The following is a 26,691-nucleotide window of genomic DNA, read 5'->3' on the forward strand; positions in this document are numbered from 1 at the left end:
GCACGACCCAATCGGCACCTCGTGCCGGGCCGTGCCGGCCATAGGCTGCGCCTCCCGCCCAGGCACGGCCCACTAGCCGTCGGGCCGTGCCGGGCTGGCCCGAAGGCGCGGGTGGCCCATCATGCTTTTTTTTGAATAAGTCTATTTTTCGTCCCTCCTCTTTGGGCTGTGATATATATATATATATATATATATATATATATATATATATATATATATATATATATATATATATATATATATATATATATATATATATATATATATATATATATATATATATATATAGCGAAAATAAGTCTATTTTACGTTCCTATTCTTTCGACCGTGGCATATAATATGTCTATTTTTACTCCCTATTGTTTATGTGTCGGGCCTGGCCTACGGCCCATCGTGCCGTGCCGGGCCGGCCAAACGTGCCGGTGGAGAGGCCTAGGCACGGCCCGATGGTCGGGCCGGGCCAGCACGGGCCCGACCCCTGACGGGCCGGGCCAAAACGCCATGCCGGGCCAAAATTTTAGTTGGCATAATAGGGCTCATTTTTGCGTAAAGCCAAAGTTGCGATATTTTAATGTTTTTAAAGCATAGTTTAAACTCGGTCCTATATCTAGTCAATATTATTACGGTTGCGAAACCACGCAAATCGGCCTTAAACCCAGGTTAACCACTTGTCCAGAGTACCATGAATTCCATCCATCACATAGAAGAAAAACACTAACTTGGGTACATTGCTAGGCTTGCCCATAACCGAGGGCACGGCTATTCGAATAGTTTTACTCTGATCAGAGGTGTACATCTTTACCCACAAGACACAATACTTGACTCCATGTCAGCCATGCATCGCGATACCGAAAAGGTACCCGAAAAGTCAAGATCGTGACAAGACTATCCACCTAGCTCAATCCAAAACAGAAGGACCCGCTAAGGTTTCGCCACCCACCGGTCCCCGACAAGGTAAAGGTTGTCGGATCCCCCGAGATGAGACAGGCCCCCTCTTGCGCCAAGTCAAAGTCGGCCTCCCCTGGCCCCAGACCTATCATACCAATGGCCTTTGTTTTGAGATGATCTAGACTTCTAGTCAGGCCTTACCCATTAGACTTGTGGTTGCACTGTTATGCTTCGCAACAAAGGCTCGAAGATCGGTCCTTATAGTGGCCGAGATGCTTCTAACAAAACCATGCACCTCGCGCCCCCACCAAAAACATGTTTTGGGAATTTTGAATGAGATTCCAACATGTCTAGGCTCAACCAGCCTCCTAATCATCATTCTTACATATTTTAGTTGTTACCCACAGTCTAATTTATAACAAGGGATTCTATGTTGGATCTAAGCATAGATAAGCCCAACCTAGAGCAACTAGCAAGGAACATTGGATTATTAACTATTAAATAAACAATAGTGAACGTTATATAATTTATAAAAGCGATGCATATAGAAGTAAAAAAACATAGTTTTTGCAATAATGGGATTCAACATGTTCAAGGAATATGGTATGACTTGCCTTGCTCGGAGAGAAGGTCTTCTGATGACTTGGTCTGCACTTGGGGAACTTCCGAAACGAAGACAAATACACGAACAACAAAGTGGATACTTCCGAAACGAAGACAACTATACGAACAACAAAGTAGGGCTACAACTCTAAGGAAGAAACGATAACAACACATAAAAACAACAAACATAGGCTCTTTATGTTATAACAGAAATTAAACAATTTAAACGGGTCAATTAGGAGCGCGTATGGCCGAGAAACGACCATCCGAATTTTAAGTGCAATTAAAGTGGATATTTCCGAGTTGTTTAATTATTATTATTATTATTATTATTATTATTATTATTATTATTATTATTATATAATTAAATTATATGCAATGGAATATCGCTCGAAGAAAGAAAGGATCGAGCGACTGGCAGCCGGGACTACCACGTGAGCAATCCACGCGGCGACCACATGGGGAGGACGAGGATAGGGCAGCGAAGGAAGAGGTTCTCACCACGGGCACGACGTGGCAAGGGAACAACGAAGACGACCGACGACGACCTTGGCGCGGCAACGACGAACGGAGGAGGGCGACGGAGATGAACGGGTCGACGACGAGGGGATGGCAAAGACGATCTTTGGGCTTGACGAAGAGGCAGACGCTGGAGGACTTGGTGCTGCGAACTTGACGACGATGATGATGGGCAGCACATCGTCTTGGCAGGAACGACGACTGGAGGAAGGCAACAGCGACGGGGCGATGTTCCACGGGTCTTCGGGCAGCGAGGAGGCGCGGCCGACGATGAAGATGACGAGATGAAGCCGACGGCAGCAACGGTGCAGTGAGCCAGCACTCCAGCGACGAGGGAGGGCTGCCGGAGGACGAGGATGAAGGCGTCGTCACCACTGCTCACCAGTGAGGACGAATTTCCGGCAGTCTCCAGGAGAAATAGAGGTTGGGCCGAGGAAGAGGAGGTGGCTGCGATGCCGGTGGAGGCAAGGGCGCGCTGCAGCGTCGCTCGATTTGACGGTGAGGGCCGACTGGAGGAGAACGACGGCGGTGGCGCCACTGGTTGCCGACGAGGATGCACTCCCGGCGGCCTCTGGGCGAAACGGAGATGAGGCCGGGGAAGAGGACGTTGCTGCGGAGCGTATGGTGGCGACGCTGGGCTCCGAGGAGGTCGTGACCGCCGGCAAGGGGCGGCCGGAGTTGCGCGACGGCGGCGACGCGAGAAGAAGGCGGCGCGGCAGCCAGGGAGAGAGGAGGGGGAGGGCTGCGGTATGTGGGGAGAGAGGAGGGGGTCGGGACTCCTTTTTATAGGACGGGGAGGAGGAGGGGATCGGCCGGGGAGAGGAGAGAAACGGCCGGAGATCTCGCCGGGTTGCCATCAATGGCTGCAGTTCATCGGAGAGTAAATTCAGCGATTTTTTTAACTTGTGCCTCCTGTGGATAGGAGCCGATTTTTGCATTCAATTTGGAGGAGAAACCACTGGGGAGGGAGATCAAGAGGGACGGCGGCGCTTCTGTTCTTCAGCTGGGAGAAGAACAGGCAGCGGTCGGCTGGAGGAGGAAGACGACCATCGGCTGGACCAGCTGGGCCGCAGAGGGAGGAGGAATGGACTTAGGTCCGAGGGAGAGGGAAGAGAGGCTGGGCCGAGGTGGCTGCAGCCCAAGAGGGAGAGAGGCCCGGGAAGGAGAGGGAGAGGGAGAGAGAGGAAGACAAGAGGAGTTTGGGCTGAAAATGGCCCAAAGAGAATTATTTTTAGCTTTTCATTTTTAATTAACTCTGAACTTGGTTTTTGTTGCATTTAAATTATTTCTTGTGCTTTGAAAATTCAAGTAAAAATAGAGGAGACATTTTAGAGCATAGAGAATTTAATAAAAACACTCCAAGCCACATTCAAATTTTTCTTGTTCGTATTTTAATGTTTGCCAATTTAACTTCGAATTTTAATTAATTCTATTATTCCTTTTAGAGAATGATTTTTAATTTGAGATGGATTTATCAGGGCGTGACAATCTCCACCCCCAGCCATGGTGAAGGACAGAATACTAATGTTTATTTAGATGGTTTTTTATGGCCAACGTTGTTTCGTTGATTGTGTTGGCCGGGGAATAACCACTGTTATTGTGGGAATACCTAAAGTGTTTAGTAGTTTTTCCTCCAAATCTATATTATCAAGGACAGCTAATTAGAAGAAGGGCTAGTGCCATGATCCCAGCCGTAGAAGTCAAAGGGTTTCGACTCCCTTGTCTTCCTAGTATCCTGATAATTGTAGAACGAGCTAGGATCTTCGACTGCTCGCTCCCTGGAGTCCATCCTTCAAAGAGACTGTATGTGATCATCTACTGATGCTACTGTTATTGAGGACTTGCTAGTATCCTGATAACTGTGGAAGGAGTGGAACTCTAGGATCTTCGACTACTCGCTCCCTGGAGTCCATCATTTAAAAAGATTGTATGTGATCATCTACTGATGTTGCTGCTATTGAGGACTTGCTGGGAGTTTAGTGGGGCTCCGCCTCCACCCTCCCTCGTCATAGGAGTTTTATTTTTCTTTAAGTAGTTTTCCGTAACAGTTCAGTTCTTTTTTCCTTTTCCCCTTTTTTTTCCATGTCCCCCAACAATGGCTTTCTAACTGTTTGCGTTATGTCAAAACTCTTCTCCTTCTAATAAAATCTTTTTACGTGTTCATGAAAAAAAAAAAGCTAAGACCCACCTGGTGGAGTTGTCCCTAAACTCCAGGTGATCTGGACCCATTACAATACGGGAGTACCATGTGGGTGCAAGGTGGAAAGGATTGGTGGTATGGTAAGTAATGTACGGGTCGGGAAATATTATGTATTGCTTCACCCCTACAGAGTAGGTCTGTATTTCATCGTACATCCTGACATATCGGACCATATCTCAATAATACAATGTTAAAATGCAATAGTCTTTGGTATTAAGTTACTGATCCTATTTAGATCTGGTGTTGTCGTAGCATTGAGAGGCAATGTGGCAATATATTGCTACATTAACTCACTAGTAAAAAAACATATGCTAGTTCCAAAAAACTGTATAAGTGCCGGATTTTAAATCGATGCTTTACTCATGACGGGAGAGTTCGTGAATGCCAGATTGACAACCGACACCCACAGGAGCCACAAGTTAAAAAACAAAATAGAAAGCCGCGACTTGATGAGTCGACTTATCCACCCTTTTGGTAAGTTATGAAGCAGGTTCGGCGTTGGAATCATAGTGGATTTGGCAAAGAGTTAGATTCGAAGAACAGAGTATGCATCGGCTGCGAAGGCATCGGCTAGAGTCTGCATCGGCTGAGATGGATCGGACAGAGGACAACCGATACAGCCAATTCTGATGAAGACAATTGTAAAACTGTTTTTAGAATCGATCAACGTGCTTCATGAGGATTGCCACGATAGAGATAAGTTCTCAGATAGGCAATTGTATCTATTAATTAGGATATTTTGAATAGTTTCCTTAGATATATGTTTGGGCAAAAGTCTGCCGGACTTATGTGTATCTTAGATTTTGTTAGAGATAAGAGTCGTGTCCGGCAAGGACATATCATGTATCTCGGGTATAAATATGACCCAAACCCAATGTAAACAACAACATACAGTTCAAAAACACTTTCGGCGCATCGCCACCCTTTTACTTTCGTTCTATTTCGACGAGTTCTTGCTTTCGGGTTGAGCTGCATTGGTTTCGATCTTCAACTAGAGGTAAACTTGTCATGACGGCTTGCGTTTTCGGGATTAGTGCTTCCATCTTTATGACACTCTAATCTTGTTTATGTAATTTGTGAGTTATCATATACACTTTGTAATCTTTATTAGTTGCGCTATATAACTTGTGATCGGCTGGTTCTTACTATCAAAAAGTAGCCGATAGAGTTAGATCTCGTTATTAATCTAGATTATATCGTGTATCTACCATCTCTCAGAGGTTTTTATTATCTTGTTTAGATCTTACAGTTATCTTTATGCTTAATGCTATATCGGTTGAGTTCGATCTATTAAGTTATATTTATAATTGTGATATCTAGCCTGTTTCATGATCATCAATAGAGATAGCGTCGGAGTTTCAGCCGATCTTACCTGATTTAGCTATATTTATCCTTATATGCTTGATTGTTATGCTAAATCTGCCCTTTATATTAAGATCTTATTGCATTAGAGTATATTAGGCTTCTTGTTTGATATATTTCGCTTGTTTTAATATCTTAGTATAAAGCGGTATCGGAGTATTAGCCGATACATGCTAGATCTATCTGATCGGCTATGCTATAAACAGTTATATAATCTTTGCTTTAATGTATCTTCGACTTAAGTGATTTATACTGTCTCGGCATGGTGACCGATCTATCTCAATCACTTAGTTTAAACATACATCGGAGGAAAGATTATATGTCGTTAATATATACAGCCGATCGAGTAGATTTGGTTTTATCTTATTCATTCATTACTGCCAATTGATTCCAATATGACATCGGCTCGAAGATAAATGATATGTCATCGGCAACTAGCCGATCGGCTATCGTTTATGGATTTAACCTCGTTTTCTTGTCTTTTATTCTTGTTGATTGCAAGATCAAATCAACTGGCACGCTCATGAACCTAAAGGCAAGATTTTGGACCTGCACAGGAGTTAAGCAGATCTTCTAGGCCAGTGTGTTTTTCGCATCAACACCCCCAAAAAACGGAATCAAGAATCTCCAATTGTAATCACAACAGCAACATCCAATCGAGCCGAACCACAAAAACATTCACGGAATATAATTAGACATGTTGTCCAATCACTCCCCCAATTCCCACAAAGTCAACATTCACAAAATCACATGAGGGAGAAGAAGCTGGAGAGTGGGCACATCCATTGCCAAACAAAATGGGAGGGAAACGTTGGTGTGCTGGTGAAGGGGGATGTCGTCGTCAAACCAACCGTATACCGGCAAGATCTAGCTAACCCCATGCTTTAGGCGGACAGATCTAGCAGTACTTGATCTCTAGGCGGCCATCGTTGTCGCCTACCCATCAAGCTGCCGCTAAGCTCTAAACGACCAGATCTGTCACACCCTCACCCACATCCTACTCGCAAGCCACCCTGCCAGAGAGAGAGAGAGGATGTGTTATGGGTGAGGAGGAGGGCGAGTGGTGGAGAACAGGACAACGTGCAGAGCCAAGGGGATCGGCTGGCTTGCTGTAACGTCCCGCCTTCCCCCAGGCCGGGCCCGCTTACATCTGATAGCTTTCAAAGGTCATAGACTGCCCTCACAGACCAACACATGTCTTTTCTGCACACTTTATCCTCACTCGTGTGCACCCGGGAAGAATTTCCCGGTCGGTCACCCATCCCAAATTGCTCCAGGCCAAGCACGCTTAACCCTGGAGTTCTTTGGAGATTGGCTTCGGCCAAGCACGCTTAACCCTGGAGTTCTTTGGAGATTGGCTTCCGGAAAAGAAGTTGCAACTTGTTGATATGAGTATTCTATTAATCCTATTAAGCCCTAGGCCGGGATGTACCCCCTTAAGAGAGATCGAATGTTACACCCTCACCCCCTTAAGAGAGATCGACGCCCCCGTCGATCAACCCTAGGCCAGGAACGTCCTCTCTTGGCCACGTCCATGTGTCCAGTGCCAGCGCATGTGCCATGCTGTGTAACCACTCCCGGTCTACACCAGCCATGCGCACCATGCCTGCGCAACTGCGACACACGCGCCCGTGAAACCGCGAGAGTCGGCTCTGATACCACTTTGTAACGTCCCGCCTTCCCCCAGGCCAGGCCCGCTTACATCTGATAGCTTTCATAGGTCATAGACTGCCCTCATAGACCAACACATGTCTTTTCTGCACACTTTGTCCTCACTCGTGTGCATCCGGGAAGAATTTCCCGGTCGGTCACCCATCCCAAATTGCCCATGCTGTGTAACCACTCCCGGTCTACACCAGCCATGCGCACCATGCCTGCGCAACTGCGACACACGCGCCCGTGAAACCGCGAGAGTCGGCTCTGATACCACTTTGTAACGTCCCGCCTTCCCCTAGGCCGGGCCTGCTTACATCTGATAGCTTTCATAGGTCATAGACTGCCCTCACAGACCAACACATGTCTTTTCTGCACACTTTGTCCTCACTCGTGTGCATCCGGGAAGAATTTCCCGGTCGGTCACCCATCCCAAATTGCCCATGCTGTGTAACCACTCCCGGTCTACACCAGCCATGCGCACCATGCCTGCGCAACTGCGACACACGCGCCCGTGAAACCGCGAGAGTCGGCTCTGATACCACTTTGTAACGTCCCGCCTTCCCCCAGGCCGGGCCCGCTTACATCTGATAGCTTTCATAGGTCATAGACTGCCCTCACAGACCAACACATGTCTTTTCTGCACACTTTGTCCTCACTCGTGTGCATCCGGGAAGAATTTTTCGGTCGGTCACCCATCCCAAATTGCTCCAGGCCAAGCACGCTTAACCCTGGAGTTCTTTAGAGATTGGTTTCCGGAAAAGAAGTTGTAACTTGTTGATATGAGTATTCTATTAATCCTATTAAGCCCTAGGCCGGGATGTTACACTTGCTGATTGATCAACTGCTTTTTCTTAAAAGTCAGATACTGATATTGTTAGTAACGGTTTTTAATAAACTAGCATTTATAGTGTGTTATAGGTGTTGCTTTTCAATTTCAGAAATAGGAGCAACAACCACGTTCTCCTCCACATAAAAACTTGAACCTGGCCTCCATCTTTAATCATGGAAAGGTAAGTGGCTGGCTGAAGCTAGCAACTCTGTAAGAGTAGGGCTCAACTTACATATACACCATATATTTTCAAAATTCTCACTAATTTTTAATAGATTTAAATAGGAGTTTAGGGGACAAGCCTATGGCTCAAGCCCCCTAGGCTTGTCTCTGTGCACTGGTAGTGGAGAGGAAGCTCAAGCTTTGGGATGGGAGGATGAGAGCTGGAGAGGAGGCGAATGTCAAGCTCGAGGACGGAGATGAGCCGACAATGGAGCGATGCAAAGAAGAAGATATAGAGGGAAGAGGTCTAAGGGTGCGTTCGTAAGAGGCGGTTGGGAACTCATTCCCTCCGCATGGAAAATGGAGCGGTCCATTATCACGTGATTAATTAAGTATTAGCTATTTTTTTTCAAAAATGGATCAATATGATTTTTTAAGCAACTTTTGTATATAACTTTTTGAAAAAATACACCGTTTAACAGTTTGAAAAGCGTGCGCGCGGAAAACGATGGAAGGGAGTTGGGAGCTAGGAGATCCGAACACACCCTAAAGTACGACAATAAGCAAAAATACTTGATTTAAAATGAAAACATAGACAAATGTATGGTAAGTTTTATTACTAATATATACACACACGAGACAATGGGGTAATTCTTTGTTTTAGATTCACGGCCGATTTGCCCTCTCATGAATATGCTGAACTGTTCACTACTCTATAGTGGAATCCTTTGCTGAAGCTGAGTGTCTCTTTGGGAACGTTAAGATTCTAAGAAGCAGTTAGTTAGTTGGTAGTCAGTTTTTGAGAATATAAAAAAACCGGGTTTCTTGGTTCCTGATTTTTAAGTTTATTTTTTGAATTCTATAAGTAGAGCTTCTCATCAGAACCACATGATAATAACCATATACTGTAGTTTTGTAATCTGTCTGCAGCTGCTAAAAACTCGTTCAAACCGATCCTGAGAGGTTCTAGAAGCTAACTCGTGGCTTCGAGGCCGGCCCAGTAGCCTCCACCCGACGGCCAGCCCATATATCCTCCCTCTCTCTTCACCCACCCGCACCTCTCTTCCCTCCTCCCTAACCACCACCACCACCACCACTCCAGAAGCTCTCGCCATCCCCCACTTCCCCCCTCCGATCTCCGCTCCGATCCCCCCGCCGCCGCCGCCATGGATCAGTCCATCGTCGGCCAGGTAACCCGCACGCGCCGCCGCGGAGCCCGGCCCCGTTTCCCTCCCTTCCCTTCTCCTCTCCTCTTCTCTATCCCCCTGACGCGGTGAGAGGGCGGTGCAGATCTTGGAGAAGCAGGTGCTGTCGGTGGCCAAGGCGGTGGAGGACAAGCTCGACGAGCAGATCGCCGCGCTCGACCGCCTCGACCCGGACGACATCGAGGCGCTCCGCGAGCGCCGGATCCTGCAGATGCGCCGCGCCGCCGAGCGCAGGGCCAAGTGGCGCGCCCTCGGCCACGGCGAGTACGGGGAGGTCCCCGAGAAGGAGTTCTTCGCCGCCGCCAAGGCCAGCGACCGCCTCGTCTGCCACTTCTACCGCGACAACTGGCCCTGCAAGGTGCGCCTCTGCCTTCTCTCTCTGTTTTTTTTTGGCATGTATCCCCTTTTTGGGTTAAGATTTTGCTTGGATCTCGGATTAGATTGTAGAAATAAGTAAGTTGTGCTTAGCTGGGGTGTAAATACTGTGTTTAGGTGTGGATCTCGTGGAAACATACATTTGGTTTCAATGCTCTTGACGCTGTGGATCACATAGTGATTTAGTGATTTGATTGGCTTTTCGCGTATCAAGTTCGGACCTTCAAGTGAGTTCAGTAGTTCACGATTAGTCATAGTAATACGCCTGGCTCTTGAATGAGGAATAAAAATTGAAAATATACATTTTTTCCTAACATTTTGCAATTATATACGTGTTTTCGAAAGAATTGTCAAAATATACGCGTACCGCGGTATGAACGTGTGGGACCGATTCGTTGATGCGGAGCGGATGCGTGGGACCGCCGGTCCTTCGGCTTGGCTGCGCGCGACCGCGCCGTCCCGCAGGCCAGCGCCGCGCCACCGCGCGGTTCCGCAGCAGGGACATGCGCCACCCGTTACAGCCAACTGAAATCTGCACTGATTTGATTACATGCGCACGTATATATGCAGTGCATGCAGCGAGTGTGCGCTGTTCCTGGATTCGGTCGCGCGTGGCCGTGCTGCGGAACCGTGCGGTGGCGCGGCGCCGGCCTGCGGGACCGCGCAGTCGCGCGCAGCCAAGCCACGGGACCGGCGGTCCCACGCATCCATGCCGCGCCGACGAACCGGTCGTGCATGTCCATACCGCGGTATGCGTATATTTTTACAAATCTTTCGAAAACACGTATATAATTACAAAAAGTTAGGAAACAACATATATTTTCAATTTTTATTCCTTGAATGAGGCCCAGCAATTTATGTGATAGCTAGCTCCATCCAGGCAGTATCTACCATGTTATTCAACTTCTTACCGTCAAATTGCTAGCGATCCAGCTAGGCGCTTTGTTGTTCTGGTTCTGCCTCTTTATAATGGAATGAAACATTCCACTAATGTGTTCACGATTGGTCCACCTCTAAAAGACTTAACACATCTAGAGTCCAACAACCTTAAGGCTGCTAAATTGTACTCTCTCCGTTTCATATTATAAGTTGTTTGACTTCTTTCCGAGTCAAACTTTGTTAAGTTTGATCAAATTTATAGAAAAAACTAGCAACACCTAAAATATCAAATTAGTTTCATTAAATTAACATTGAATATATTTTTATAATATATTTGTTTTGTGTTAAAAATACTACTATATTTTTTTATAAACTTGGTCAAAATCAAAAGAAGTTTGACTAGGAAAAAAGTCAAACGACTTATAATATGAAATGGAGGGAGTATGTGGTATGCCAAAGAGGAGGAAAAAATTCATTTTATGCCACTCTATTCGCAAGTCTTTTGGAATTTGCCAAGGAGCAAATTCTGAAAGTCGCAAGAACTGGGTGGCAGGTTCTGAAAGGCTTGTGAATCGAGTGGCGTATAATGAAATTTCTAAGTGGAGTAGATTATCCATGACGGGAAAAAAGGGAATTAAATTGTAAATATACTGTTAATTTGTAAATATTCAGGATGCAAATTTTTTCGCAGAAATATATCGTCGGTCTCGCACAAACATTGCGCGAAAATGACGTGGCGTGACGACACAGGCGGTATCGCATGGTGAAAGCGCGAGACCGCGCGGTATCGCGCAACGAAACAGCGAGACCGCGCGGCCTCGTGCGAGGAAATAGCGAGACCGAACGGTCTCGCATAATGAGTGAGCGAGACCGAATGGCTGGGGCGGTTCAAGTTATTTAATTATGGATTAATTAATTACTAATTATTATTAATTAATCACTAATTAGGTAATTAGTCACTAATTATGTGGCTGCTTACTAGGCAAGCCGTTCGCTCTCGCTCTTTTATTGTGCGAGACTGTTCAGTTTCGCTTTTTCGTCGTGCGAGACCGCGTGGTCTTGCGCTTTCATTGCGCGACATTGCGCGGTCTCGCGCTTTCATTGCGTGACACCGCGCGGTCTCGTGCCATCGCCGTGCGAGACCGCCTATATCGTCACGCTCATGTCATTCTCGTGCATCGGTTGTGCGAGACCGACAGTATATTTCTACCAAAAAAATTATGTCCCGAATATATTTTCAAATCAACCTATTCGCAGCGCTCATGGTTTGCCTCGTTGCAATGTACCAATGTATTGAGCACTCCAAGGATAGATTCAGCTGAGGGAGGGAGAGGAGAGGAGGGTGAGATGGGTGAATGCATGCGGATCTGGATGTTGCCTCTTGGCAGTGCTGTCCAAGATCCAGATCTAGCTGCATAACCTGCCTTCAGTGCCTTTGTTTTCCTGCAAGAGCTCTAATGCTCAAAGTGTATCTTGAAGAGTGTCATTCTGACCACATGATGGAGCTGCCAAGCTTCCCTTTGTCCGGGACAGATCCATATGGCTTGGTTCTCTTTGGTGCAATGATGCTTGCTGGAAGACTGTGTCACAGCAATGAGGTGCTGATAATTGTGTGATTGATGGAGGCGCCTATAGAACATGTGTAGCAGAGAGTACTGAGAGAAATTGGCTAGATAAAAAAACTAAGCAGTGCTGCTACTTAATCTGTGGACTAGTTTTAAGGAGAAATGTCATTATATGCCACTCAATCCGCATGTTGTGAGAAATTGCCACTTAATTCGTGCACCTTTCAGAATTTGCTGGCGGGGCTGCGAGTTCGTGGCAAATTCTGAAAGGCAGACGAATTGAGTGGCATATAATGAAATTTCTCAGTTTTAGGGGGTGATGTATACAATGTGTTGGAAACAATGTTCTCCAAGGCACAAGTTCGGTGGCAGGCTAGTGCCTGCCTATGCAAGTTAACCAGCCCATTAACCAACATGTAATCTATATGTTGGTTAAATGGGCTGGCACACTTGCATCCTTAGCACCAGCACCTATAGGATGATCCCTTATTAGGTTAGCTATAGGGTTGCATAGGCAGGATAAATTGGCTAGGCAAGCTTGGTAGGTTGATGATGTCTACCTCCTAGGCAACATGTAAGTAGGCTAGGTGGCTACTTAGGGGAATACTGGTTTGAAGCATTTTATCTTTGCTGATAGCTATATGACGCGGAACATTAAGGTATGGATTTGAAACACAATGAACTATGGATGTTTTTAAGTAACCAGCATTGCATATTAAATTCAGCCATAATTTTAAAAAAAATCCAATTGCTCTCCGCCCATCCTCAGCTCCCTTTTCTTGCTGCCTGTGCTCACTCTGTTTTCTAGTTCATGGGTTGTGCTGTTGGTTACCCTCTCCAAATGCCAGCCCCTCACATGTATCAGCTTGTGCTACATGCTTGCCACTTGCTTATTCCACTAAAATGACACTGATGTTGTTTGCCTACCTTCCATAAGCACAGCACTCCTGCTGTGTTGGGCAATGAACTTGATGAGGTGATCTCAATGAGTACGATGCCATGAGGGACCTCATAGTCTCAGTCAAACTTAAATAAGAGATGTGATGAAGATATGCGATGCCTATGTACGTGTTGAGCTAGAGACGAGGACTATGTTGGCTTGATAGAAGACAAGCGATGGTTTCAATCACTATATTTAGTCATGAAGTACATGAAGTCACCATATATGTTTTAAGTTCTAAATGATGCCAGCGCTTATGTCAACCCACATATGAGGTCATTGTTTATGTCACTGGCAAAGCTAATGTTCGTGTTCAGGTCTTCATCTTCCTTATACAATAAGTTGGAGGAAGTGAAAGTGAACTTTCTTGAACATCTTGGCATTTGCAGTCGGTGAATGTGTGCAATTCAGTACGGAGCTCACCAATTGATTGGTTCCATTTTATGGACTTGCACCACTTTAGAGGATCTGAATCACACAGTGAATATAACAATTGAAGCCTCAATTTCCAGTTGCAAAAAGCAATCAAGATCTTCATATGAATACTCTATCCCCTGACCTATATGTTAGCTGCACTAACTCATAAGAATGGGTATGACACCCTCATCATGGGAGTAGCTTATAGCTCAAATAAATTCATAATGCCAAGTCCCTTGGCAATGGGTTGGGTCGGGCACAGGTAGAGCAAAACCATGCCCGACCCAATGCCCGACATTGCCCGCCCGAACCCTACCCACTGAGTTAGCGGGCAAAACTCCACGCCCGTACCCATGCCCGGCGCATGCCCGGCGGCCGCGGGTATGTCCGGCGGGTACCCAATGGATCTCACATGAATAATAACTTGAAAGATATGTAATTTAACATAGAGAAATAAAATCAATAATTTACCAAAGTATTGGTTATCAACAATATTTTGAATTACATCACAACTTAGTATCAGTTAGCATCACAAATGAACCAAGAGAAATGGTATACGAATTAATAAATGAGTTGAAATTAGCTAATACATATGTATCGGGTCGGGCATCAGTTACCCATAGGTAAAAAATGAAACCCGCCTGTTGCCCATGACGTCTTCGGGTCCCGGGCGGGCGTGCCCATGGATAAAGTCACACCCACGCCCGTGCCCATCGGGTAGGGTACCCACAGATACCTGGACCCATGGGTAAAATTGCCATCCCTATGACATATAACCCTTGACCGTTCATCTTCAGTTGTATAGATATACTTTACAACTAGCTTATAACTTAATATAGGTTGTAACATTCAACTTTATAACTCATATTTTTGAAGAAACTGGTAAAATTCAGTACTCTTATGGCTTATTGTACAAGAAAAATGGTGACTACGCAAGCAATAACCTCATTTGTGTGCTGACATAAGTGATGGCATTATCTAGATGTTGACATGTACAATGGCATCATATATTCCATGTTTAAATGTGGTGATCCTCCTCTCTAGCCCAAAAGGCGCATAGCCACTTCATATCATCATCAGGGTATCTTAGTGGATCTTGTGAGATGGAGTGAGATGACCTTTGTACAAACATTCTGCCAGTAATTGGTGGTGCCAACATTATAAACATCTTAGATTTGTTCCTTCTTGTTTAGAGTGTTCTATGTTAGGATGGTTTAAAAAACTGGCCAATTCTTGGACTTGAAATAATTGGTGAGTGATGAGAAGATTAAACAATGTTGTCATTGCCTGGCCTATTTCCCTAAAAAAATCTACAATATTGCACACTGCTAAAGTGTAAACGATTAGCTAATACAATACTTTATCTTCATGTCTTCTTTCTCCACCATTGTAGGTGCAGTGCACAATATTATTAATAAGTATTGAAATGGCAGTTAGAGTCTCAAAATTTACATATATGAAAAATATTAGGTGTTACATTTGGATATGTGATTTGAACAAACATACAGTAACAATACTTTAACAGCCTCATCGTTTGACATATTTTCTGAATGTGCCAAATGGCATATTTGCAAACAAAAATCAATTTGTGAATAAAACTTTTATATATGTGTTCTTAGCGATCTAAAAGCAAAGGCTGAAAAATAAACTTCGATGAAAACAACCCCAAAATCAGCTCCAAATTTAACGTTGAAAATTCAAATTTTGGCTGATAAGCATATGAATATGCCAAACGATGAGGCCCTAAGGCACTTTGATATTTTACTAGCTGCTTGAAAGTACCACTATATTATTTCCGCACACTCAATCTCTTAACACAGTTTGCAATCTAGCGGTGTTGAAAAGCATCATCATTAAAAGAGAAGCAGCAATACTACATTTTGACCTACATTACTTGTGTTGGAAGTGCTACTCAATTTAGCCCTTTTTGCTTGATATACATGTTCGTTGTGCCCAGCTATTCATAATTGCTTGATTTGATGGTAATCTGGTAAATCCTCCATGACTCTACCTGGTCATCAACCGGTTTCTCTTAAAATATTTTGATTCTGTACTTGAAAGTGTTTTGGGAACTCTGATTTCTGAACCATCCTACGTTTGGTACGCCCGCAAGTTTTATCTATTTGTTGTATGAACATGCATTGGTAAATAAATTAGGATTAACTTCACGGTTTTGCACACCTATCTACTGTAGGAAATTTGGTAGTCCACTCGATGCAGCAAAATTTCATCTCGGCATATAATATTAGGTGGTGGTGTCCAAGAATAAGTTGTGCAGCTTGATGCTGATTGGGATTTGGGAGGGGATAGGAAGTGAGCGTAGGTGATTCAGAGGCTCAGAGCTAGCGTGCCAGCCAGAGATGCTGCCACATGCTTGTGGTATCCGGTGGAGCTTGATACTTGATAGTAGTACAACAACCTGGCTTCATGTGCCATTGCACCTGATGGTATTAGAGGAGTTGATGTGTTCGGAAATGGATTTGCTCATGTGTCCCTTGGAATAATTGTGAGAGCTACAATTTTACCCCTTGGAGAATATAAACACAATAACTCCTATATTTTGTATTAGGAGCTAACAAGAATGCATGGTCTACAGATTCTTGATTACTGCTTTTTTCTCAGACTGTACACCTTTTGCCTTGAATTGTGGATATTATTGCGCTGCTGAAGACAAGCAAGTGAATCTCATTGTGACATCACTCCACTTCCCTTTACTTTTCCCATCTATTTGCTCACTCTACTATTCTCTGTCTGCCTACCTCCTTGTCTGTCATGTTGCTATTTCTGATGTGGTGGAGAAACTGATGGTGGATGGATCTCCACCTTTAGTCCTATATGTGCCCACTCATGTCTAATTTATCAAGTTCCCATATGTTATGGATCTCCACCTTTAGTCCTATATGTGCCCCCTCTGTCTAGTTTATCAAGTTCCCATATGTTGCTACCCTGACTTCAAATCTTTGATCCTCCTCTACTCCAGACCAACTTACCGTCTTATGGGAAGGCATCAATATAGGTGATGCTTTGTATTTCTAAATGTTCATGAATATATGCAAATAAATGTTTGAGTTTCCATTAATATTCACTTATTGTTCCCAAGTATTTTTCTATGTTGATTCAACTCCATTTTCCTTATTTAGAAGAAATGTGATGGTTATCTTTTTAATATCCCCTTAAAGTAGTGCTGAGACACATCCTCAGGTTTCTTTGTCTGTCCTTATACCAATATGAATTGTGCTTATGGTTTGTATTCTGACTCTTGACTGTGTATTGTGGAGTTGTTAAGTGCATCGTTTTATTATTGTATTTGCATTGGTGCTCATGTTAAGCTGTGGAGCTTCTCTTGTTAATGTTTTGATTAACTAGTTTAAAAATAAATAGTTATTATAGGATTAGAAACAACAGAACTAGGACTTAGTAAGAGCCGTGGCAACAGACTGGAAGCACTCTATGGTCGGACAAGCAAAGTCTTAGTCACTTAACAGAATTTTAGGGTTCTGAAGAAGGATAACTTAAGGTCTCTGACACCTTAGAGCGGTGTCCATTCCACTAGTGGCAATGCTTTCAGCCATGACTTCTGGGTATCCCTACTGATCATTAGTATAGTTGCAACATTTCCCTTGATGCTCTATTGCAGGAAACCATCATACTGACATTTCTCATGAAAACAAGTGTTCTTTTCTCTTCAGCCCTTCTTCATATCACAAGAGTTCCCTACCGATGTCTCACAACATGCTTGTGTTTCATTGCAAGGAGTGTTGCAAGGTTGTGCCTACCAAATGGTGCATGGCTCATCAGTATCATTTCTAACAGGACACCAACAGTTAATCTTTTGTCCATGTAAGATCTTATGAATAGCCTAGTGAACAAATTTTGATTAGACTGACGAGTTAAGGGCGTGACAGACTATTTCCACTTGTATGAATGTATTCCATACTATCCATAGAACTCAGTTTTTTTTTTCTCGAAAACGCAGGAGAGCTGCATTTCATTTCATTAAGGGGAAGAAAAACAATACGAAAAACACAACACAAAGAAAAAACAAAGTAGGAGTGCCTGAGCCCTCCTACCAAGACCCACACACAGTAGACTACCCGGGGAGCTTAGTTAGAACTCAGTTTTTTTTTTCCTCTTGTGCAATAAGAAATATTATGAACATTGTTTTGTACTTTGGTGAGATTTTTTTTATTGCATATGAACCTTGATTAATTTCATATAAGTTCAAATCTATTGTTCATATGCATCTGACTTTTTAATGCATTGGATTATGCTTGTAAATATGATGTGAAGAAATAACACTTATTTCTGCCCCTGTATTTAAGATGGGATGATTCAAATCTAGAAACCTTGTTCCTAGCCAAGTTGGCCCCAGGCTTGGTTCACTGATGTTAGATTGATTTGTTTACTTCCCCAGTATCCTGGATATTTACAAAATCTGTTGTTTCATCAACAAGGTAGTCTAGGTCCAATGATAATGAATAGGTGCTATCAGCAACATCTTGTTTACTCTTGACTAGCCAAAAATATTCTTACTTTTTGTCTTTTTTGTTCTGCAGGTTATGGACAAGCACTTGTCAATTCTCGCGAAACAGCATGTAGAAACACGTTTTGTGAAAGTTCATGCTGAAAAGGCTCCCTTTTTGACAGAGAAACTAAGGATTGTTGTTCTCCCAACTCTTGCATTGGTAAAGAACACCAAAGTTGAGGATTATGTGGTAAGGATGCTCGTTGCAATCTATTCATCCGCTGCACATGAACAATGCAATAGGGTATTGAATTCTTTTGGTCCTCCCAGGTTGGGTTTGATGAGCTTGGTGGTAAAGATGATTTCAGCACTGAGGATCTGGAGGAACGTCTAGCGAAAGCTCAAGTGATCTTCCTTGATGGAGAAGGGCCTGCACATGCATCCAAGCAGGCAACCAAACGAAGCGTTCGGCAATCAGATACTGGCAACTCATCGGACTCTGAATAGTTTTGTTACTGCTTCTGAACTTATGCTAAATGTTTTTATTGGCTGTTACGGCAAACGGTTATGTTATCCCTATTAGTAATAGGAAAAGTTAATTAGTCTAGCATTGAACATTTGAACTGGGACTTGGGAGTTAAAAGAGGTATCTAGAGTGACACATCACATGTTGTTACGGCTTTGCTTGGAGTTGTTGTATATTATGATGTTTATGATAGTTTGCCTTGTTTGTTTGAGTGCAAACAAATTCATGCTTCCCTGGTAGATAGAATAGATGAATTTATCGACGATTAGCGGAAAGAATGTCATTTCTGTTCTGATAATAGTGCTTGATGATCAGTCTCAATCTGGGTGTCCATCTATCTAAACCATGTGGCCCATCCAGATTGTCTCATTGCCTGCTGTGTGTCTGTGTACAACATTACGCTGTAGCCTGCAGCTGCTATATATATTGTCCATCAATAAATAGATCCTATGCTTTTGTGCCCTGGTACTACCTTTTCAGCTGCTGCTCGCTCATTTTACCCCATGTGCTGATCATCATAATCATCATCATCATTCATGGTGACATAAATTGTTGTGCAAAAGGAGAACGGTAAAAGGTGATGCCTTGCAGTCTGTGTGCAGATTGTGCCTGGGTGGTACTACGACCACCCTGACGGCAACTTGAATGCTGAGAAATTTAGGGCAAGATTGAATTGCTTCTTCACACTGGTCGGTTGGTCTGGCCACATGAATGCACTGCGAATGCATTTGCAGTTAGATGGGGAAATGGTGTACTGACCACCGACTTTTGTTGTTAATGATTCATACTGACTTTGTTAGATGATTTGAACGTTTTTACTTTTAGGGTGTGTTTAGTTCCAAAGTTTTTTTTCCACACCTTCAACTTTCCATCACATCAAACCTTTCATACACACAACTTTTCAGTCACATCGTCTCCAATTTCAACCAAATTCTAAATTTTGGGCCAATCTAAACTTTAGTTATTTGCAATTATCTTTACTCTGTCTCAATTGTTTTGAACAAGAAGTACTTTCTGTAGCATAGGAAAATAATTCAAGTTACTTGAGAATGCATACATATGTTGCCAGAATTTGAACAAAATTTGTACCTCCAGATGCTTAACACCGTTATTAACCCAAGAAATGTTATTGCACGTACGGCTAGGTTTCAGATCATCATCTCAAATTTGAAGAATGGAACGGTCCCCCTGGATGCTGACACGTTTGTTTACCATCATAGCTCTGCCAAGTTTGATTGCGAAGATGCAGCAGCTGACGATGGTTCGTATCACTCACTTCTAATATACATGTCCTGCATATTTGTTACCATGTGAATCATTTATTTCTCTGAGCTATATTTCTGTTTCCATGTTTGTTTGCTCCTTTATTTCATCATGTATATATAAATTACCGAAGAAATCCGCCGGTTTGATTTTCAACATATTTAAAACTCACACGGGTTCTCGCCTTGATTGTGAACACATTTTTCGTCATTTCTATATATTTATGGGTGCTATTTTACGACTCATTCTACTGCCCTTTTTCAGTTTTGGACTTGACTGTTGACAGTCTTCTCCCTTTCGGATAGGCAATCCTGATGTCATGACACTGACGGATTAACTTAATGCATACTACTACTAGTCTAAAGAAAACCATAATGTCACTCATGTTGTTCATCAAGTGACACAATGACCTGGTCTATCAAGGGACAGAATTTACAAATAGTTTTGGGCACCAATAATTCAGTGATGCAAGAGGACAGGACAGCACTTTTGTCATATTAATAAAATCAGCGCCGGCTAATTAAACTAGGCATGGAGTGTCTCATTTAGAGCAACCTAATACCTGATGTAACTACAAAAAGGTAGACTTAGAAAAAAAAAAGGAGGATTGCTGACTGAGACCTTGAGATGATCACAAGGAGGAGACGACAGAAAGGAATTGAACTAGGAGCTAAGAAGTTGTTGGAAAGCATCATTGGAAAAGAATTGTTATACTATGCATGCTTGGAAGGGAAGAAGGGGTTTGGATCTTGCATCATGCTGAAAACGAAACATTAGTTAGTTTGTGCAAGAAATGATTAATTCTCAGATTTGATCAGGCACCTAGATCACATTGAATACTGCACTGCTTTGCTTGCTACAGGTTCAAAAATCAATGATGTTTTTTTGGAAGGAATTATGCTGCTTTTAGTTGGGCCTTATTGAGTATATATCCATTTCGAAATATGACAACTTAGTATTAGATTCTTAGGTTGTCTAATTTAGTACTATGTTGCTATATCTTGATACAGAGGGAGTAACTCACAATAAATCAAAATGAGTGTTTTACTCCATATAAGGGTTCTTGTTAGTGTTAAACAAGTGTTATTCCATCAAAATCTTTTATCCTTGAGATCAACTCAAATATTAATATTTTCTTGCTAACATACAAAAATGCCAAATTATTAATATCAATCAAGAAACAACCTTTAAAATGCGCTTAGAAGGCGATTACTGGGCCGAATATATCTTTGATGTAACAATAGATTCAATTCCATAGTCGAAAAATTAGACCATGATCAGTGGGACTATAAAGCTGTGGTCATAACCAACATTGCAGGAATTTCCTCTTCTTGTTCCATTTGTAACAATTACCAACGGTTGACCATGCATGGACAAAAAGGAAATTCCTTATTCCTTTGGCGATGTCCAGAAGAAGGAAAGCTCTGAAATATTCCTACTCGCTTTTACACGTATTCAGATCGTATCTATTGTACGTACTTGTTCTACCGGCAGTAACATACTACTACCTGCTAACCTGAAATCACTGACACAAAAAAGAAGAAAAAGAACAGTAAAAAAAAAGAGAGAAAAAAAAAACTGGAATCCAATTCCACTTCAACACCAGAAAGTGATGCAGAGGTAGGGAGGAGCAGAAAGTTTTTTCTCCTGCAGCAAAGTGATTAAAGTTGCACTGCATTTGCAAGCATCCTTTTGCACTGCACTGGCTATAGCTAGATTCTGCAGAACAAAGGGTGAGTCATGGTCACCTTTGCATTGGATTTGCATTGGCATTGCACAACCTTTGCTTTGTTCTGCACTGCAACGGCAATGCCTTTTTTGTGCCTGTGTGTAGGCTGTGTGTTTAGTTCTTTCTAAAGTTGGAAGTTTGGGTCGAAATTGCTACGATGTGACTGAAAAATTGTGTGTGTATGATAGGTTGATGTGATGGAAAAAGTTGGAAGTTTGGATCTAAACACAGCCGTAGTAGCTGCCTCCTCCGTTTTAAAATCTAATTATTTCTAGAAGCTTTTACACAAAGAAATTTATCTGACATAGAATAGTGGAAGATCGTGATCGGATGAAAAGAGATATTAGGTAGGGAAATTAAATGGGAGATGATTAGTCTAACGAGTTAAGATAAGATGTAAGTAGGTGTAAAAATAGCTATATTTTTAAACAAATGGGAAAATCGGAAATAGCTAGTATATTTTAGGAAGGGAAGTAGTATAGCTTTCTTTTCTGTCCATTGAAAGGTGGAATAAGAGAGGAAGAGAGGTGATGGCATCGGAACTGGACCCAAAGCCTTTTTGGCCTGCACATAATTGCATGCTAGAAGAAGGATGGATAGGAGGAATCCCCTCGTGGGTTGGCTGTCCTTAGCCATCAAGAAAGGCAGGCAGGCAGGCAGGCAGCTGGTCAGGATAGATAGATAGATAGATAGTAGGTCTTCTCATCATCAAAATCATCAGGATCAGGCCAGGCCAGGTCAGGGCAGCAACTTTCTGCCTTTATGAAAGGATCACTCACTCTCTCAGAAATGTGCCCGTGCATGCTCATTTGCTGGGATAAGGTTGGGAGGGTATGAATGATTATTGTCAAGCTGAATAATTCAGTTGCCATCATCCTTTTCTTGTTGTTGTTGTTGTTGTCTGTTCTTTTATTAGCAAGAGAGTGGGTTTATTTGGGGGATGTTTATGTACTCATCATGTGCAGATTAAGCATAATTTTAATCCATAAAAGGTAATATATATCTATATCACCCTGAAATAGTTTCAACTCCTAATTCTACTAAAATAATTAACAGATGGAAAAGAGATACTAGTTTCATTCAGTGCTCTCTCTCTCTCATTTTTTTTTGGCTATGACATGGTACTTTGAAAAATGAACAGTGCAAATACTAAATAGAAAAGGGTGATGTCGGCATACCATAGTAGTCAACTACAAATGAATTCATGTCCCTAATTTAAAAGGCTGTAGAAAACAGTCCTGTGATGACTACTTCAATTTCCATTATTTTGTGGATAGGGTATTCGATGTATCGTCTATGCCTCCTGCAAATACAAATATATATTATATGACATATGTATTGCAGTGAAATCCAATATAATTTTGTGGAACCAATAATTTCTTGTTTAATAATAAAGATATGTTCCTTTCTCCTTTATAGAATCCCATGGCCATAAACAACTTTGTCAAGGGTTCTTTTGATTCTACTTGCTTTATGCGTTTTTGTCCCTTCTTCAAAAGAAAAAAAACATTTTATTTTCTTTCTTTTACTCATTCACAACTTGCAAGTTGCAAGTGTCCTAGTCAGGTTGCAACAAAATACATCCTTTTTTTTTCCATCATGGGCATGTTAATATGTTATTATGTTCCCTAATACATTTTCATGTCACAAACTTAATCAAATGGAATTGTGGCATAACAACTATTTTTGCTCTAATTAAAAACCATTTCCTATATATTTGTAGAACTATATGTCATAACAAAAAATGACTATATATTAGTAGGCCATGATAAGATATTTTGCTAGTGGGTGCAGCCCTCCTTGAAACTTTTTAGCAGCTCTCAATATTCTAGTCTACTCCTACAAATTTCTTAGGGTGGTCAATTCAACCATTTTGGTTGTTGACATTAAGCATGGGCAAAAGCATGGAGAGGAAGACACTCATGAGCTAGGAGGATCCATGGAGAGGAGTCCAGGAGGGGTGAGCACCAACCAAACCAAGGTTAGGTTTGGAGCAAAAGCAAATAAATGGATGCACATGGAAATGCAGTTGGGGGTGGTGTGGGGCCTAATCTCCTTTTCAGTTTTAAAAGTCCCCATGTCCTTTCTTGTTTGATTCTATGAACCTGTAAAGGCATGCATCTTTCATCCATCTTTTTAGACTTTTGTGATCACCCTTAGCTTGGCTGCCTTCTAAGAAACGGCTCTTTAATCATTAACTAATTTTATATCCCCTGTGGACACCCTTCCAAGGGCCTCTTGTGTGCTTTGCTTTGCTTGCTTGATACCTAGCTAATTAATCTCCTAGCTAGTTGACTCAGTTATCAAAAAAAAAAAACTATAGTTGACTCAATCCTCCCTGGCCAATAAAAATAATTGTTATCCTTGCAACTTTGACATGGTTTTGTTTAGAGTTAACTGATGCCAACTTCAGATCAATGCACATGTTGCAAATCAGTAGCTGAAGATTGTCCTTGGGACTCTACTCAAAGATTCATATATAGTCAAGTGACATGAATAACTACAAAAACTATTTTGTGGTCCATGATCAAGAAGTAGTGGAGCCAGAGTTGTTATCCTTTGGGGTCGATCAGTACTACACCATATTTCAGTGTTTTTTTTTCTAACTATGTATATGAATTTACATGTGGGAAACACCCTTGATCAACTATCGTTTGTCAAATGGGAAAAGTTCAAATTATACCTCCTAACTATCGAGTTTGTTAAAAATGCCCTTTAATTATGAAACCATATATTTTACACTCCCAACTATCAAAATCAGACAAAATAACCCCATAAGGGCAAGCAAAGTTGGTTTTAATGGTGGTTTTATGGCTTTGAAATCCAAATAATATAGCTTTTACTTGTATTGTACCAAATTAGTAAGAGATGTAAAAAATAGTTAGATTCAAGTAAATATATATGTATATATTTCAATGTCAAAATGATGAAAACTGCTATCGTAATTTGGTTGTATTATTATCTTTGGGGGCGGGGGGTTAATTATGTTTTGATTTCAATAGCCAAGAGGGGTGTAAAATGACCAATTTTATAGGTGAGTAGTTATTTTTTTACACAAATCTGATAGTTAAGTGGCGTAACATATATGGACTTACCCGCTCCATTAAAAATATGTTTGGTTAGCTAAAAGACGGTCCGCCACTCGGCCACTGTAAACAAGGAATCAAACTGTGCTCTTGTAAGGAATAATAGCCACTCAAGCTTAACTAGATAGCATATAAAGAGAACACTAGAAACTGAGGTAGAAAAAATAATTTCTAAGCTTTTTTGGTTGTGAAAAGGATCTCTTGAAAGCGAGAGATCGAATGGCATCCCTATCTCTACAGTGTTCTGAGAACCGACAGTGGTGGCAAAGACAAGGGCATAAATGCTGAATCGAACCATGAGATCTTGTCATGTTTAAATGACATTTGAGGCACAAGGTTTAATTAATTAAATGGAACCAAACAAGATGGAGTATCAATCGTGCTAAGTACAAGAAAAATTCGGCAGATTCGAATGCTCCCCTGCAGTGAAAAAGAAAATGACGCATTTGCATTGCATCCAAAACGAGTGGTACGTCTACAGTTGACACATTAACAGTATGGCCGTGCGGTTCAAAGGGCACACAACCATGCATGTTTGCTTGGAGTGGACATCAAATTTAAATGGCTCAGAGACTGTACACTAGTGAAGCTGTACCAACATTATGTGTCACATGTAGTGGAACTGTACAAAAAGATATTTTGGCAATTTAAGAGGAGCAAGAAAGCCTAGCTAGGAAATTCATTGTTTGAATTTAAACTTCCCCTGAATTTCTTGCTTGGACTAGAAAAGGTGTGCAAACGCTTTCATACAAAAATTTGGAATTTATTTACCATTGTGCAGGTCCCAAATTAATCTTCTCTTTTGGTTTACTTGCAAAATTAAAGCAAAACATTTTTTTTCTCCTTACATAACTGTTTGATTGTGAATTTTGCGTTACATATTTTCTCCCCAATAATTCAGTTGCCATCCATCATTCACTAATGCAGTTGAGTGATGACGATTTCAGTGGTATATAACCCCATTAACACTACTGGAGAACTGATATTTCGTTGTGGTACCCAAAATCACAAATATCTCGGTTAAATTAAGAACCGGTCATCTTTAATACCGATTCTAAAAATCCAAGTCCCTGGAAACATTTTTAGTCCTGGTTGGTGTTACTAATGTTGGAGAATCTTTAGTTTGGTTGGTAACACCAACTCGGACTAAAAATTCATTTTTAGTACATGTTAGTAACACCAACCCAAACTAAAAATATTTTTAGTACCGGTTGGTGTTACCAACAGGTATTAAAGATACCTCCAGGGTTAGTTTAAAAAAAGCATCTCTATCTAAGTTAAACGTGTGCGGTAGGTGAGATGGTAACACGAGTGAGGATTGAGGTGAGAGATCTTGAGTTGGAATCCTACATTCCACCCATTTTTTGATTTGGTATGCATCTTTAATACAAGTTATTTCAACCTGTACTGAAGATTGAGATCTTTAGTCCCGATTTGCTTGTCACAGTTGCTACAACCGGTACTAAAGGGGTTTCCAGCCCGTGTTAAAGATCATTTCTTTATTAGTGTAGCCAAAGTCGATTTGCTTGTCATGGTTGCTACAATCGGTACTAAAGGGGTTTCCAACTGGTGTTAAATATCATTTTTTCACTAGTGTAACCAAAGTCGGTCCAGTAAGAAGATCGAGATCTTTAGTCCCGATTTACTTGTCACGGTTGCTATAACAGGTACTAAAGGGGGGTTTTCAACCGGTGTTAAAGATTGTTTCTTCACTATTGGAACAAAAGCCGGTCTAGGAAGTAAAAAGGCGCTACATGGAGAGAATAGTCGTTAGACCTTGAAAGTAGGGCTGTCAAAAAAGCTCGCGGCTCGCGAGTTGCTCGAGCTTGACTCATCCTAGGCTCAATTCGAGCTCGGCTCGAGCTTCATACAAGCCGAGCCCGAGCCTCTTCCAAAGCTCGTGAGCTTTGTCGAGCCGAGCTTAAGCTTCCAACAAGCCTAGTAATATATGATTTTTGTTGTTATTTAATAAATTAGGAGATCAAATATGTTATTTGTTTGCACTATATTGGCATCATATAT

At 42.1% G+C, this 26,691-nt stretch overlaps 1 protein-coding gene across 2 annotated transcripts; it reads left to right on the forward strand.

Annotated features, from left to right (window-relative positions):
- The first annotated feature begins 9,275 nt into the window (after window positions 1-9,275).
- Window positions 9,276-18,813, forward strand: LOC4345081 (thioredoxin domain-containing protein 9 homolog). 2 transcript variants are annotated; one of them, XM_015795368.3, is made up of 4 exons: window positions 9,276-9,409; window positions 9,510-9,782; window positions 18,157-18,315; window positions 18,396-18,813. In XM_015795368.3, the coding sequence occupies exons 1-4, from the start codon at window positions 9,386-9,388 to the stop codon at window positions 18,570-18,572; spliced, it is 633 nt and encodes a 210-aa protein (XP_015650854.1). In that variant the 5' UTR covers window positions 9,276-9,385; the 3' UTR covers window positions 18,573-18,813. The 2 variants fall into 2 exon arrangements, with proteins under 2 accessions (XP_015650854.1, XP_066159469.1); XM_066303372.1 differs by lacking the exons at window positions 18,157-18,315; window positions 18,396-18,813 and adding an exon at window positions 10,370-10,606.
- Window positions 18,814-26,691: the final 7,878 nt, after the last annotated feature.

Source organism: Oryza sativa, chromosome 8, assembly GCF_034140825.1.
Source record: "Oryza sativa Japonica Group chromosome 8, ASM3414082v1".
NCBI lineage: Eukaryota > Viridiplantae > Streptophyta > Magnoliopsida > Poales > Poaceae > Oryza > Oryza sativa.

Coding starts and splice junctions, on each gene's coding strand:
- LOC4345081 (XM_015795368.3), top strand. CDS start 9,386: ATGGATCAGTCCATCGTCGGCCAG. Junction 9,410..9,509: donor ATCAGTCCATCGTCGGCCAG/GTAACCCGCACG, acceptor AGGGCGGTGCAG/ATCTTGGAGAAGCAGGTGCT. Junction 9,783..18,156: donor GCGACAACTGGCCCTGCAAG/GTGCGCCTCTGC, acceptor TTTGTTCTGCAG/GTTATGGACAAGCACTTGTC.